Raw genomic sequence first — 15720 nt, forward strand, 5'->3', positions numbered from 1 at the left:
ACCAAAGCAAATAGATAGCACGGTTTCTTGAATGGATCCTCCCATAAGGCATAGTGCCGTCCACCCTACATTTCAAAGAACAATTATGCTTTCAACAAAGACCAAGCCGAGAAGACACTTGGTAAAGAAGAATAAGGCATTATTTTGCTAACCTCTATCTCTCCTTGAGAAACGAGGTTTCCATTGGACAGTAACACAGGATAAAGTGTCTTGTCAGCTTCCACACGACAAGTGTACTTTGCCATTATATCAGGGCGATCCTGTCATAGCAGAATAAAAATACAATGTAAGAACATCATTTTGTACTATATAAACACCAGTCATCTTATCATCAAGTCACAATCAACCTGGTAAAATGTAATTTTGCGGAAACCTTCTGCTTCGCACTGTGTGCAAAAATTCCCAGAAGACTTGTAAAGCCCCTAACAGAAGAAAGCTAAAAAAGTTAGAAGAGATCGTTACAATTTACATCATTGAGAGTTTAAAAAGATAAGAAAAATAAGTTCACTTCAAGTGAAGTATTCTTGTGGGGGTATATCTCAGTATCAATTTCCAAAACAAAGGACTCCTCAGCTGGAAGCGAAGGAAGAGTGAGATGACGAGAGTCCAACTGGTAATCCCCTTCCTAGCCAAGGTGAACAACATATGTTAGCCAAGGTGAACAACATATGTAAAGAGAGACCAAGTAAATAGAGGAAACTGAGTTACTTATATATAAATCAACTGAGTTGCTTGTCATAGAGAAGAGTCTATCATAATTCATATATAGTATTAAGAATAAAAGAGTGAGCCAGGAGATAAAAATGTTTTCGAAAAGGACAAGTATTGAATGGGTACCTTTAGAAGTTTCCCCTCAATCTTGACTGAAAGTAGCTTCAAGTCATGTCCATCCAAGACCAATGCAGCGGAAGATCCTGGCCAATAAGATACTTGTTCAGATGTGATGTGAAAAAAAAAAGAGAGCAAAAATCCATCCTAAAGCTATGCAAAAGAAAACTAAACACGAATGTTTACAGAAACTAAAAAACAGCAATGTACTAGACTGTTGTACCTTTAACTCGAGGGGAAACCTTGATTTTAGAGCTAACAATTGTTTTATCTTCACCTAGAGAGAAGGTCAGATCCACCTAAACAAACAAACAAAAAAGCTTCAAAATAACAACAAAATGATCCTAGTCATATACTCAATTTGGAATTCTAAAGATGGCTGGCATACAGTTTCAAAGTAGTAATCAGGCTTAGTGTAATCCTTGAGAAATATTTCTTTTGGTGCATCCATTTTGGATTCTTCAGCTTTATCCGGAACTGATTCGGTAGCAACAGAACAAATCAACCTCCTGCTGTTTTGCTTCGGTCTCTGACATATAAAACAGAATATACATTTAATATAAATCCAGTACTAATTAATAAATTGCGGGTATTGAATCATATGGAAAGGATAGAGTATATTACATCAACGGAATGAGGTAGAAACCGATTCTTCCTCAAACAAATGGCCTGAAACAAAAAGAATTACAGTAAAGATTTCATTCTCTATTTTATATAGTGTGGCACTTGACAGAAGAAAGAAAGAATAACAGTAACGATCATTCTCTATCTTAAATTGTGTGTTACTTGATAGAAGAAACAAAAAGGAAAAACACAAAACCTCGGAAGTAAGAAACGGTCTGAATTGAGTAAGCCTCTTTGCTGAACTACGAAGACAACTGCTTCTAACAGGAACCTGTAAGAGAGAGTATAAAAACAAATGAATACAAACTAAGCAAAAGAGAACGGTTGCTAGATAATAAAGATACACATAAAGCAATGAGCTAAATCGAAATGGTTTGGTAAAAGAAAACAGGAGTCACAGAGGAATAGAAGAATCAAGAACATTTTGCTATTCCTACACAAGTTCTCTCGGATTCTCAAGCAGTACACACACGAGGAATCCAAAATACAAGTTTACAACTACAAAAGTGTATCAATCAGTTTCCTATAAGTGAACAACAAAAAAAAAGAGAGAGAGAGAGGTTAAAAGGGTAATCACAGGAGCATGAGAGAGCAAACCCAGAAGATTGAACCTCGCCAGAGATGAACTTCGACAAGGAATAATCAATCTAGCCATTACAAAAGACGACCCAAGAATTCCAAAATCCCTAAACCAACAATAGCGCTAACAATAAAATTAAAATAAAAACACTCCTTGTTGCGTTCTAAATTCTCCAAACTATAAACCCTAGATGAGATAACTCTATCTACTCTAGTCACTACACAGAGCGGTAAGTTAGGGCTATGGCGTTTATAAAGATGTGTGTGTAAATAAAAAGGAGATAGAATTTAAATGAAAAAATTATGGCCAAGAAAATTAGATATAATATAAACACACACACAAAAAAAAAAAAACAGATAATTAAACGAAATTAAGAAATCGATTTCGCGATTACGACTGAGAGAGATCAAATCTGGGGAGATCGATCGGAGGAAGACGAAGAAGTAAAGTAAGTAAATTACCAAAGAGATCCGATGATCAGATGATGAAAGAGGCGCAACTGAATACTATGAGAAGACGGAACCTGGGGGGGGGACTGATATTTATAATAATAATAACACGCTGTAAGATATTTTTTTAACCCGAAAAAGAAAAAAAAGAATTTAACATGATAATGATACTTTATCTGTTTATTTCAAAGTTTTTGAACACAAACAAATGACATTTTTGTGTTTATCCATTTTCCAACACTTTTATCACTTCGATGCTTGCTCAGAATCCTTTTTGTTTGAATGTAAATAAATAAATAAAAAACAAAAAAAACTCTAATTTTTATCACCAATTTTTATCATGATGACACATGCCACAGTCTACATTATAAGATAGTACTACTATTTTAAGACAATAAAACGTTATATTGAAAAAGGTTACAACAAAATCATCGCAATTCTCTCTAAGGACACAAAATGATATTAGGTGGAAACAGAATTGAAATAAAGAGTCGAAGCGGTGCCGTTTTATAGCATCATTCACCGATGAACTGGCGTTTTTTAGCAGTGTTCATGTACGGTCTAATGACCCATTCGATCTCTGCTTCATTTTGTTCCACGGTTCCTAATTTCACCTGCAAACAAGAAACAGTATTGTCATTAAGAAACTTGATTGATGGTTTGATAACAGTTTTGATTCGGTTAAGCTGAATGCATACCTGGTATAGCCGCAACTCAAACCGAGGACCAATTTCTTTAAGCTCAATCGATTTTGGACCTCCCTCTCCTTTATCATAGACATGATTCCTACATACACCCACAAGATTTTTTTAAAAAGAACCGACAACAAAAATCAAACATAATCTCTATCTATTCTATATACAAATGCTTTATTGCGTGGTGTTAATATGTGCTTTATCAAGAGGAAACAGAATCAGATTACCAAATATCAACTTAAGCCTTAGGCATTGAAAACTACAACTCATGTCACCAATTGAAATTCGTAAAATCTGATCGTTGTGAAGAAAATTTTACCTGAATGAAATATAATCAGATTGATTAGCAAAAGTAACTATACGTCTTGCATCCGGTTTTGGAGCAGGGAAGATATGTTTTAAGATGTTTCCAACTCTTTTACCCATCTGCAAAACATAAGGTTTGGAAAATATGTCTACATTAGAAATTAAAAAACAAGAACGATCAATCTATATGAGATGCAGCGAAGCTTGATGGTTTCCAATACCAAAATTGCAGTAAGAACGAAGTGAACTGGTTCTACGAATATACCTGAGTTGTAAAGTTGTTAAAAATGAGATGAGGATATTGCTCCGGCATGTGTCCAATAGCTTTCTTGTCTTGAATATCATGTCTTGTTACCTAAACAGAAGGGACTCTGGATTAAGAAAAAAAGGCTATACCAGGAGTTGGAAAGAAGAAAGATTTGGAAAAGAATCAGATATTCAAAGAGTTACTTACCACATTAAGTAATCCAAAGTAAGCAGTTGGTCCAAATGGGAGATGAGAGATAATGAGACCATCAGGTACACCACGGTGCTCATGAACCAATATAACATCAGTAAAATCATGTGAACGAGCAGTTTCAATGATCTCAGAAATAACCTGCAAGGAAAAAAGTGGGAAGATTTAGGTATTATGATTCCAGTGCAACATAGTTATATGTTCCACAAACACAGAGAGGTATTGTTTTGTGTTGTATATAAGTGTCACTACAACTCCAGCTTAGATGATGGTTTATATTAATCAAGCTTTTATTTGAAATCTAGACTCTGCAGAATTGGATAGTGTCAAGTACATTTTAAAGTATGAAGCTTGATCTAATATGCAAATTCACTGATATGACCGGTGTTGCGCATAAATAAAGCAATGATCTGATACAAGTATAGGCACATGCATTCGAAGGGATCTAATACCAATAACCTTTAGTTTAACAAGATCAATAAGAAACCACACCAATTGGAAAAGGATTAAAGAAGAGAAGCCAGAACAACACACATACCTGACCACCACGATTTATTCTCTGAGAGTTAGGAAATACAAACTTCAATTCCTGCAACAGATTATACGTCAAATAAAAAGCAGCACAAATCACTTGCCAATCCCGGAAAAAAAACAAACCAGACAACAATAATGTCAGCATCTAATAAACGACCCAAACTCAACTATACCTTTGTGAATCGGATGAGCGGAGCACTTGGATTCCTAGACGTTGTCAACAAAATCTTTGGATCATTCTCCGTAGCATTTGCATATTCATCATCAATATGACTCCGGGGAACTATTTACAACATTGATTAGAAAAATAACCATCAGCTGTTACTACCACAAACCATTCATAGCTGCTCCATATAGACAAAAGTAGAATTTACATAACTTTGCTAGACCAAAACATTGAAAATTCAAATGTAAACGCATACAACATATCAATTAATCAAACCAATCGGAAAAAAAAAATTCTTACCAGCTGTGTTTTGGTCTTCAAGATCAATCTCTTGTCGAAGCTTCGCCTCTTCGTTTCGGAGCTCAGTAGGAATCGGCTTTCCTTCTGTTAAAACCATATAACCCAAATCATAAGGGTGGTGATGAAAAATATAAATCGAATCAATGATTAATTCAACAGAATACGAAATAAGACCTTGCAGAGCTTCTCTAATCTTGCGCTTCTTCTCATAGAGCTGACGCTCATCACCTTCCAAGTTTTTCCTGTAGAGATACTCTTTTCTTAACCTAACGTTTCTGCGCAACATCGTGATTCGTCGTGAGTGATTGAGAGAGCGCGAGAGTGGCTATGAACGAACTTGTTTGATAGTGGTGGTAACGTATTAGGGTTTTAGGAATAGGGTTTCGAGAGAGGCAGGAAGGGGACGGCGACTGAAGAAGAAGATAGCGAAAGTGCTGAGTAATTAAACAAAACGGCATGGTGTTTGTTTATGAAAACGTGAAACGGGAATAGCAAGCTATTTTGGGCCGTTTATAATATATGGGCCTTAAAGAAGGCCGAAGAATAAATGGGCAAAAAGGTGCCCTCACGCAGGATCGAACTACGGACCTTCAGTTTACAAGACTGACGCTCTACCACTGAGCTATAAGGGCATTTCTGTCCAATATTATACTATTAATTATATATTTTTAATCAATAAATTTGTCAGAAACAACAATTCCAGGTTCTATCAGAAACAAACTTAACTTTGACATTGCTTATGAAGTTGAGTAAAACAATCTGACAACACGATCAAGAGACAGAAGTGCACAATAACATGAAGATTAAAGGAGCTTCAATAATTTACATTAAACGACCATAATAAAGAAACAAAGTAAAAGGACATGAGAAAGAGAGATTCATTTTACAGTTCAATTGAAGATGGAACCTTTAAACATTCATTGATTATTCATATACATACAAAGTCACCAGCTTCTTTTTTATCCCCCTGGTTTAGCCATCTATTTAATCCGGCCACATGATTCATAGTCATACCAAAACCAAATGCGGATTTAAGGATCAAGTTTACCGGCGATTGCAACATCATCTTCATCATCACCGTCTGAAGCATATTCGTCTTCTTCACTCATTTCATCATCACTAGACATTTCCTCATCATCCTCCCTTGGCTTTGCGTATTTCTCACAATACTCTGAAACCGCGCAAGAAGATAAGAAAATGAATAGGCTTTTTTACTATCTGAATCAAGAATCTAAGCAACTCAAAAAATCAGATATAACAAGAGATGAAAAATATCTTACTACCTTTAACTCTCTGTTCATAGGTAGGACGATCACGCATCATCAAGGCAGCTGCTTCTCCATTCAAAGGATCTGACGGATTCGGATACAGAAGAAGTTGAGGAAGAAACGTCTCGAACACATTCACCAGGTCTGAATAACTAAATCAAATAAACAATAAACATAACAAGAATAACAATAATAAGCCCAATCCAAAACTGTTCTGTGTAATATTGTTATGATCATACCGAACATCGGGCTCCAGGTCTGGTTAATAACATCTAAACAAACAGAACCCGACCTGCATACGACCACAAAACCAAGAAGCATACAAAAATCAAGATTAGGAGAAGGAACATAATCATTACACAAACATCTGCTGATTCGATAGCTGAACTCACATTTCATCGACATTAGGGTGGTATATTTTGGTAATGAAACCAACAGATGGAGATTTGTAAGGATAAGCATCAGGAAGTTCGACTCTTATCTTCCACACACCTCCCTCATAGATACCTGTCCATAGCCCCAAACACATAAAAGTTAACAAATGTAAACTCTATATAAACAAGTTCCCAATACTTCCCTGAACTAAAAGTGATGCAACAGCAACAGAACCAAATCTCTATGACTTCATCATAATCAAAGTTAATAATACTAACTAGTTGTAATTGAAGAAATACAAACGATGCAGAAGCCTATATAATCATCGTCAACAAGAAAAACAGAACTAAATCTCTATGATTTGTAATCAAAGTTAACACTAATGAAGTTGCATATGTACAACAAATCTGTAATTAAGAATCAGCTAAATTCTTAAAACAGTGAAACCAGATTAAAACACACACAAAACAGGAGATCAACGAATCAAAGAAGAACTGAGTAAACTTACTGTCTTTGGGTCCATTGAATTCGACAAAGAACTCTTGCATGCCATCGTTGATCATCTCCACCTTGTAGTCACTCATCATCCTAAACTCACATCCATCCATCAATCAACAACAAGAACAAAAAACTCAAATCATAAATCACCAAACAAAAAAAAATCCGATCTCGAAATCAAGAATAAACCGATTAAACAGAAGAAAACTAATTTTTACAGTTTCATCAAATCCATTTCTCTACGCTTGCTCGGCGAAGACATGGCTTCTCTCTTCTCTTTTTTTTTTTCTGAGTTTTTTATTTTTTGTTTGTGCTTTCTGGGAAATCGAGTGGGGAGAGATAAGCCGAGAAAGAAAGAATACTTATTCTATTAGTGACACATTGCAATAAATATTACATATATACTGTATTTATTAATTTTATAGATAAACTGTATTTATGTTAGTTCAATTAATGTTTTTCTATAAATACTCTTTCACATTTAATTTTTAGGTTTATAAGTTTACATTCATTAATATATAATCTGGGAATTAGCTAAAAAGATCTCTATAGTAGATTTTTTTTTTAACCTTCTCGTAAAGGTCTTTTAAAACCCAAGTAGTAGAACAGAATAGTGGTTAAGCTTTTGTATAGAGACAATATTGGAAGACGCACAACAGGCGATGATGTGTTTGGTTTCTTGATAAGTAAACAAAACTAACTTAACACATTTTAAACAAAATTGACATGTTCATTTCCTGAAGATGCTTAGGTTAACTCTTCACCATTTTTTTAACTCAAGCTTTAGACAAAGCGTGGAGGCTTGAGCATATAGATATCTCTCACCATCCCTTTACCCATTTCCCCTACCGCCTTTAACAACTCCATTGGATTACTTTCTTCTTCTTCCTCTTCATCTCTTTCTCGTTTCTGTAATCAAAAAAACATTACATTTGTTTTGAGTTTTTTTTTTTCTTTTTCTGTTTGTTTTGTAGTGTAACACAGAAGATTTTTTAAATGAACTTTTTTACCTTTGAATTGTGTTTGTTCCATGTTAAACCAATTGCGTCGCCTCCTATGTGATCATACCACGGCTTTAACATCCCAAACTCTTCCTGCAACCCAGTCAATAAGCACTTGGTCGGCTCAAACTCCACCATTAGCTTCTTCTTAAGCTCTTCATGGCTCATCTTCATATCTCCAGGCAACAAAAATGGGTTAAACAATCTACTCGCTTTTCCACGTGCAACGTGCTTCCCTATATTTGAGAAAGAAGATTAATTGATGTTTTAACGATAGAAAACATAAGATACAGAGACAGAGAGAGAGCAATTGGGACCTTGATTAAGTTCAGATGGAAACAAAAGACGTCGCGGGTAAGGTAATTTCTCTCTATGGAGAAGAATAACTGCATCATAGTTGTGCAAGGGTGTCCTGAATAGGCACTGCAACATATATGCACATATGATTAGTCGATATTATGTTCTCATAATGTTAAGCTCAATGCAATTTGTTCACAGTGCAACTCACTCACCTCCCATTGAACAGAATCATTATGTTCTTGCAATACCAACTTGCTTAACACGTTTGCACTGCTTCGAGCATAAGCTACCAACCTTTTTTGTTCCTTTAACAAAGTAAAAAAAATAAAAGAAAGTTATGGCATGAGCAAAATAAACGGTGGCGTATGCTTTTTTAAATGGCGTAATTTAATGAACTAACCGATAAATTTGGTGTTGTTGCGGTCCATGCCTCTGATGCTTTGTCATAAGGAGCAGCCAAGAACATAGCTGAACTTATGTTTTGTCTGTCTTCTTCATAGCCTTTTCTACTTGACATAAAGTTATCCTAAAAAAAACAGAAAGCATTTACAATGAAGGCGTTTCCAACAAATTTAGCCCAACACTAGAGAACCCATTATTTAACTTGGGACTCACATTGATCTCTTTCTCGTCATTTCTACCAAAGTCATTGTTTATGTCAACAATCAACGGGTAGAACATCCAGTCATAGTCAGCTAGTAATCGCAAGAACCTGTTACACAGCGGAAAAATATGTGATGTTTTGATTGTTGGCACAGCATTGCATTGTTGTTTTCCGTCAAATCAAAACTATGGTAGCGGGGTAAGATACCTTAAGAATCCATTAATTCGGGAGCAAGGAACACCAAGTGGGAGAGGTGTGAGGAAGACATGAGCAACCAAAAGTTCAATGGCCTCTTCTGCCAGGCAACCAGAAAAGAGATGCGCAGAAACCCATCTTTTTGCAAGCCTTTAGGGAGCAGACAAGGTCCGGGTTATGAAACTTCAAAGCAAACAAAAATAAACAAAAGTAAAAACATCAAGTGTATTAACTTTTACCTGGCAACTGGTGCGTATGTAGGAAATCGACCTTGCAAACCATTGATCATACTTGCATGTTGACTGCGAATAAAAAGCATTTTATCGGTATAGGAAACATGCTTCACTGGGTCAGCTCCAACTGCAACTCAGTAGAAGTCAAGGAAGTCAGCATTACATAGGCTTTCTATTCAAAAATAGAGGATAGTGTGTAAAAGAAGAAACTCACTTTCTCTCTTCACCAAACTCAGGCCTCTTTCATGCAATATTCTCAGGCGAAATGCATAACCACCCATGAAAACATCGACATTATCCTCAGTAGCTGTGCATGGTATTCCCTTGACGTTCTGAAGGCTGTCAGTAATTTCGTTTGTAAATATTCAGATAAATAACTGTGACTTAATAGTATGAAGTGTTACGAATAACAGAAGACCCACCTCTCTGCAATTTTCAGGAGGAACGCAGATTTTGTTTTCTCAATTGCCAAATCATCCATGGGCCAGTTACCAGAACCTTCTAGCTGAGATAGCAAAACAAGAAAACGACAGGAGTGTTTAGATAACTAATTAAGACAAAGTAATTATGCCAGTAACCATCTGGTGTACTGATCATACCTGAATCATGACCTCCATTGCTGGAATGCAGGATGGCAGAAGTTTTTGTAGTCTTCGAGAATCAATTTTTTCGCAAGCCACTGGGTGCGGTTCAGGAGGGAACACGGATGTGGACCTGAAAGCTGCAAGTGACGAGGAAAATTATATATAAGAAACCACAAATAGTGCAAACATCAGAACCATTACATTCTTAAAAAATCTAACAGCTCATTGCAAAGGAAATTACAGGGAAACAAACCTGAATCTAAAGGCTGAACGCTAGAGACTTTGAGAGGTATGTCTTCAATCTCACGCAAGCACTTCGAGAAAACATCATAGACTTGAAGCAAGTTTCCAGATAAAGATATTGGGTCTGAGACATAACAGCATTGTTGTAATAGATTGAAATTATAAGTGGACAGCACGCAATGCATTGAGAAGAAAAAAAGGAATTTTGTTTATTATGAGTTTAGAAATACCTTTATCCCCATAGATTAGAGAGAAATCAAGTTGATCCACTAATTGTACAATGTCATCGGACGACAGTGAAAGATGCCGCTTAAGGACATATTCAACAATATCTTTCATGATAAGATGTCTGCTCCACTGCTGAGTTTCCCAAACTGAGAAAATGAATAAGGCAATATTCAGCTTGCATATTAACTCAAAACTTCATAGTTAAACTCTGCCAAAAGCATGTATTGATTGATAACACACCTGTGCTTTCTGCTATTCTTCCATCTTTAAACCTCCTTAAATCAGACTTCTCACCCCAAAACTTCCGGAATCTAAGTGCCTACACCAATATATTACTTAGTACGACCCAATGAGACAGCAATGATTCAGAGATTTTGGAAATACCTCTATCTTGTTTTCAGCATCTGGCCCAATATCAACTGTTCTAAAAGCCTTTTCAGTGGAGCTGACAGATATGCCAATGAAAAGAGGTTCTTTGTCAAGAACTGACAAGCCCTGGTTCAAAGGAAGTTAAAGTATTAGAAAAGATCCCACTTAGCCGCAATGAAAAGTAAAATTCATAACTGGAAAAAACTTACATTCTCTACACGCCAATCTTGATTGACATTTCTCCAAACAACACGAATTGATTTTGCTCTGTCACCCAGTCCTTCTAACAGCAGGCTATGCACTTTCTGCTCATAGATTCTCCAACACTCCTTGTCCAAACAGAACTCTGACATAGGCAATGCTGTTTTCCCTTTTAGCTGTAATCTAAGAAAACTTATATGTTAGGATAGCTAGCTAAAAAGGGAACAAACTAGCTCAGAACAAAGACTAAATTAAGTTGACTGAATAATGAAATATGGTAAAGACAATATTAATAATCATACTATCCACCTATCTTGAAACCATGGAGGTCAGTATGAACATGTGAAATAGATTTCCTATCTAAATTTTTCAGTCTCATACTTCCACACACACGACTAGCCATTTCTAGAACGCTTTGACAAAGTACGAACATATCCAGCCACTTCCCTCCTTAACAATATAATACATATCAATCACGAGAAGTGAAAAGCAAAGCTTACCTTATGCAGTGGTCATACTTAACAGGATAGTCAACCTTAGTCATAAACATCTCCTCGAATCCTCCATCTCTGAGTTTCTCCATACATTTAAGCATCAAAGAAGCCTCATCTTGGAGCTGTGCTGACCAACAAACAAATTCCATGATAAGGTCACTCATACAACCACAGCCTCGAATGAAATATCAGATAATCAAAATACATCAAAGTTAAGAGTTTTTCTCCAGCTTTAAGTACCTCCTGGAAACCAACACTGGTCATCCGGAAAGCCAAATTCACAAATGTAGACGAATCGCATATAACAACAGGGAACAACTCTCTGAACTTCATCTTCTCCTGAATTTTAAACGTTGATAATCAGTCAAAACAGTATGCAAAGAACAGGACACCATGTATGCGCACATGAATTTCTTCGATAGAATATACTATTTGTCAAGAAACTCAAACCTTACACGAAAAATCTAGTGTCTACATATGGTTTTTCCAACAGTATCAAGACTTTCATACGTAGTTTTGTATTATCAGAAGATGCCTTATAGTCTCATGCTGTATACCACAATGACACCATACACCAGAGCGTATTCTATCTGATTGTTTTAACAGCAGACGAACACAGTAGTACCAGTGCATAGCCATACTGATACGCAAACATTAAAATGAAAGAAACAGAAAAGCAAGTAGACAACACACCTCCTTCGAGACACGAATATCACTCTGTGGCGGAAGATATAAACCCCTCTCCCATAATTTAGAATTGGCTGTCAAACAGGATTAACAAATTTTGGTTATCTATACTGCAGAATCAAACACTTAAAATGCAGCAAGTAGACTTAAACTGCACTACCATACCTATGAAGTCCAGTGTCACTCTGAAAATATCTAATGGTTTTAGTGCCTTGTTAATTTTGGCATGGCTTGCAAGGTATGATAGTATCACAGAGATTAGAAATCCATTCAAGCAATCATGAACATATATCGAGCTCCTTTGTCTAGCCCATATCTGCACAGAACCAGATACGTTTAAGGATCCCAATATACGCAGGGTAACAATACCTACCTGTTAACTATCCATACCTTCAGCAAAATCAAAGCATCGCCCAACTCCTTCCACTCAGAGAAGGTTTTTTCGATAAACTCAGAATTTTCTTTAAGAAACATGTCCTCCAATATGCTTGAGTTGTAAGTCGGTGTGGGCACAGGGACACCATCTTTTAATCATCAGGATGGATCAGAATATTAATAAATCGATGCTTCAATATATTTATCTAAATAGAATTCAACATTCTTGAAAACAAAATCTCATTACCTGCAGTTACAGAACGGACGTTGTTTCTGCTCATACTCAACTTTGCAACATTAAATAGTGATGTTGCTGAAGGGATTATCCTAATGGAAAATCCAGGAAACTGATCAAGTTTCTTAGCTGCAAAAACACATAGATTCTCGATGTGAATACTTCTTAGTCAATGTAAAAATTACTATTTTCTCTTAGCCAAAATAAAACTAGAGCACACCTGGGAAAACAACTAAGACTGGCTTCCTAGCTTCGTTCTGAAAGGTTGACCATACAACCTTCTCGATGGAAGGAGACGACATCAAATGCTTTTTAATAACACAAAGATACAAACATCTTTTGGCATGGTATCTATGATTCATGTAATCCTTCTCATAAAAACATTCCTGCAAGAACCCTTCTATAGTTAACAAACTAACCCATAACATTCGATTTTAAAAGTTACGAAATTGTGCAATAAAACACTTAACCTTAGGCAAGTGAAGAAGAAGATCAACAGAAGAATCAGGCTTTGCCATGCAATCCATGGAGTAACTGCCACAGAGATCATAACCACTTGGCTGCTTAAAAGTGAACTCCACTTTATCTGCCCCAATGTCCTTGACGAAACTGGGAGCTAACTCAGAGGTAACCTAAGAGATTTTCAATTGTTAAAGAAGCTCATAAAAATTTCAATTTCCTTTAAAACATTAACATATATATGCCCACAAACATACCTTAAAATCTTCAGGGATTCTATCAATAGATTCATAAATGGGCGCAATGGCATCATCCAGAAGCTCTCTTAGAGAATCGTAATCCAATCGAACGTCTTTTAACAAGTCGTTCACTTTCTGAGTACGAGAGTCTGTCACAGTATCTGCCTCCATGGTTACTCTACTGGATTCTCGAATACTAGGGTTTAAGAGAAGAAGAGCAAAGAAAGGTTTAATTTTTATATAATTTTGCAAGAGAAAAAGCAAAAAATCTATGTGGGCTTTATTCAATAGGTCATCGTTTAAGCCAAACATGAGATTGATTATTGAATTTTAGTGAAGCAGAGCAATTACAATAGAACATGACGACATACATAGCAATCTCACTTTAGATTTAGATTCTCTCCTAAGAAGAGACTACAAACTTCGAAGTAGAAGATAACGGAATCAAAAAGTAAACTTACGTTTAGATTATCTTCTTCTTCTGAGAGAATCGACGGCGATGCTTGTTTGCGGCGGCGTGAGGAGGAAGAAGAAGAAACAGGGTTTGGGTTTAAAGTTAAACAAAGGCTTAAACCCTTTCCAGTATTTTTTAAAAAATTGTTTTTTTTTTTAATTCAGTTGCTCTTCTTTCTCATACCGAACGACGCCGGTTCAATGTAAAAGGAACCTATATTTAATTGGGCCATGCTGAGTTTATAAAACGCCCAATAGTGATGAAGATGAAACTCAAATACTGTATTCCCCAAATGTTAAAGAAGGTGCTTTTTATTTAGCAAATCATAAAGTTAAATCGGTCATATTTTGCAAAAAAATTACAATGTGATTAGGTTTTTAGAATACTGGTTAACTTATTTCGTTTTCGTATTTTACATAAAAAAAAACGATGATTTAACTAATGTTTTGCATTTTTCGTCAAATGCAAAATTGTTATTATGACTTGCTCAAAGCTTTTTTCATGATGTTGACCGGATGATTATGGCCAATTCTGGCTACGTCCTGTCTAGGATCTACAGATTGGAGAAGTCCACTCATACCAAGTCAGCTCCCAAGAAGCAGAAGAAACTTCTGTCATCAAGTCAGCATATCACTTCAGCACTATGAGGTTCAGCTCACCCTTCTGAATATTGAACCCCTCTTCACCAGACCCACCCCTACACTCCCAATTCACCTTGCAACTACACTACTGATCATTGATCAAAATTGGTTCTCCAATCTCATTACTTGTTATGTTGACAAAAGAAATTTAAAAAAAAAAAAAAAAAAAAAAAAAACACTGTTGAATCTACTTTGTTTCTGGAGTAAGTTGGTAATATACCCCACAAGCACATAAATTTAAATGCAAAAATAAAAAATAAGCGAAATAAATATTACCAATCACCATCAAGAATATTTGTTTTACATTTTTGTATTCTTAATTTGTACAAATTATTGTTTAATTAGCAGTAGGCTACTACACCTACAAAGACTTAAGCAAAGACTTAAGCAAGTAGCATTTTGACCACTTTTTCAAGAGTGCTCCAACTCTTATTAATTAATTTGATAAAGTATGCATTAAGTCATAATAAATCAAATCATATATTATTCTTTATCTATTTGTAGAAGCTTTATGTTATACTTCCTCTGTTTCAAAATATAGGATGTTTTGGTTAAAACACACATATTAAGAAAAAAGTTACTTTTAAAAAGTTTAACCAATTGTAAACAAGACTACATATTATAAAATATAAAATTAATCTAAAAGTTGCATAGAAAGTTGGAAACATCCTATATTATGAAACAAAAATACTTCTCTAAACATCCTATATTATGAAACGGAGGGAGTACTAAATTCCTTCGAAATGCCACCTATTGGTTGGGGGATAAATCATTATTAAAAAGATAAGTTGAAGAAGGTAATTTATAAAATTCATTTTAACTAAGAAAATAATTATTTTTTTCTAAAATAGTGTGAATCAATTCTGTTTTATGTCAGCTATTTTATACGAAGATTGTTAATAAGTAATTAATTGAAAGCCTAGCTAACTAAGTATATAAACCAACTAATAGTGACTTATCTGAAAATTTATGATAAAGACATTATATTTTTAATAATTTGTAACACGCATAACCTATATGAAGAAGACTCTTCAAGTGGAACAAATGATGATAAACAAATAATTTGCAGTAAAGAACGACCAAATTCTCTTTGAGGTC

At 35.4% G+C, this 15720-nt stretch overlaps 4 protein-coding genes and 1 non-coding gene across 5 annotated transcripts in view; all 5 read right to left on the minus strand.

The window, feature by feature from the left end:
- Positions 1-2306, minus strand: part of LOC104716084 (puromycin-sensitive aminopeptidase-like) — a 9839-nt gene extending 7533 nt beyond the window's left edge. Inside the window, exons 1-10 of the mRNA XM_010433427.2 lie at positions 2030-2306; positions 1649-1723; positions 1453-1497; positions 1217-1357; positions 1052-1127; positions 838-914; positions 509-625; positions 348-422; positions 153-260; positions 3-65 (exon numbers count right to left, since the gene is read on the minus strand). Of these exons, the coding sequence (XP_010431729.1) occupies positions 3-65; positions 153-260; positions 348-422; positions 509-625; positions 838-914; positions 1052-1127; positions 1217-1357; positions 1453-1497; positions 1649-1723; positions 2030-2107 (855 nt within the window). The 5' untranslated portion in view covers positions 2108-2306. The remainder of the gene's footprint in view (positions 1-2; positions 66-152; positions 261-347; positions 423-508; positions 626-837; positions 915-1051; positions 1128-1216; positions 1358-1452; positions 1498-1648; positions 1724-2029) is intronic.
- On the minus strand, positions 2779-5378 carry LOC104714731 (U3 small nucleolar ribonucleoprotein protein IMP4). Its single transcript, XM_010432186.2, has 9 exons — positions 5114-5378; positions 4940-5023; positions 4647-4756; positions 4478-4528; positions 3937-4080; positions 3748-3837; positions 3496-3602; positions 3180-3267; positions 2779-3095 (listed from the first exon to the last, which is right to left on the minus strand). Exons 1-9 carry the CDS (start codon positions 5223-5225, stop codon positions 2997-2999), a joined length of 885 nt encoding a protein of 294 aa, XP_010430488.1. The 5' UTR covers positions 5226-5378; the 3' UTR covers positions 2779-2996.
- TRNAT-UGU lies at positions 5500-5571 on the minus strand. The gene has a single exon. It is a non-coding gene; the product is annotated as a tRNA-Thr (tRNA).
- Positions 5737-7441, minus strand: LOC104714732 (ubiquitin-conjugating enzyme E2 5). The gene is made up of 6 exons (XM_010432187.2): positions 7299-7441; positions 7091-7170; positions 6600-6714; positions 6447-6499; positions 6223-6351; positions 5737-6110 (listed from the first exon to the last, which is right to left on the minus strand). Exons 1-6 carry the CDS (start codon positions 7340-7342, stop codon positions 5971-5973), a joined length of 561 nt encoding a protein of 186 aa, XP_010430489.1. The 5' UTR covers positions 7343-7441; the 3' UTR covers positions 5737-5970.
- LOC104714733 (nucleolar protein 6) lies at positions 7682-14109 on the minus strand. Its single transcript, XM_010432188.2, has 26 exons — positions 13989-14109; positions 13546-13723; positions 13300-13461; positions 13050-13215; positions 12842-12958; positions 12610-12743; positions 12385-12535; positions 12226-12293; positions 11773-11871; positions 11539-11654; positions 11047-11221; positions 10853-10963; positions 10709-10787; positions 10471-10614; positions 10251-10364; positions 10013-10134; positions 9836-9918; positions 9628-9752; positions 9420-9540; positions 9193-9330; positions 8997-9093; positions 8782-8907; positions 8594-8686; positions 8399-8504; positions 8091-8317; positions 7682-7989 (listed from the first exon to the last, which is right to left on the minus strand). The coding sequence occupies exons 2-26, from the start codon at positions 13696-13698 to the stop codon at positions 7864-7866; spliced, it is 3153 nt and encodes a 1050-aa protein (XP_010430490.1). The 5' UTR covers positions 13699-13723; positions 13989-14109; the 3' UTR covers positions 7682-7863.

This window comes from Camelina sativa, chromosome 9 (assembly GCF_000633955.1).
Source record: "Camelina sativa cultivar DH55 chromosome 9, Cs, whole genome shotgun sequence".
Classification (NCBI taxonomy): Eukaryota; Viridiplantae; Streptophyta; class Magnoliopsida; order Brassicales; family Brassicaceae; genus Camelina; species Camelina sativa.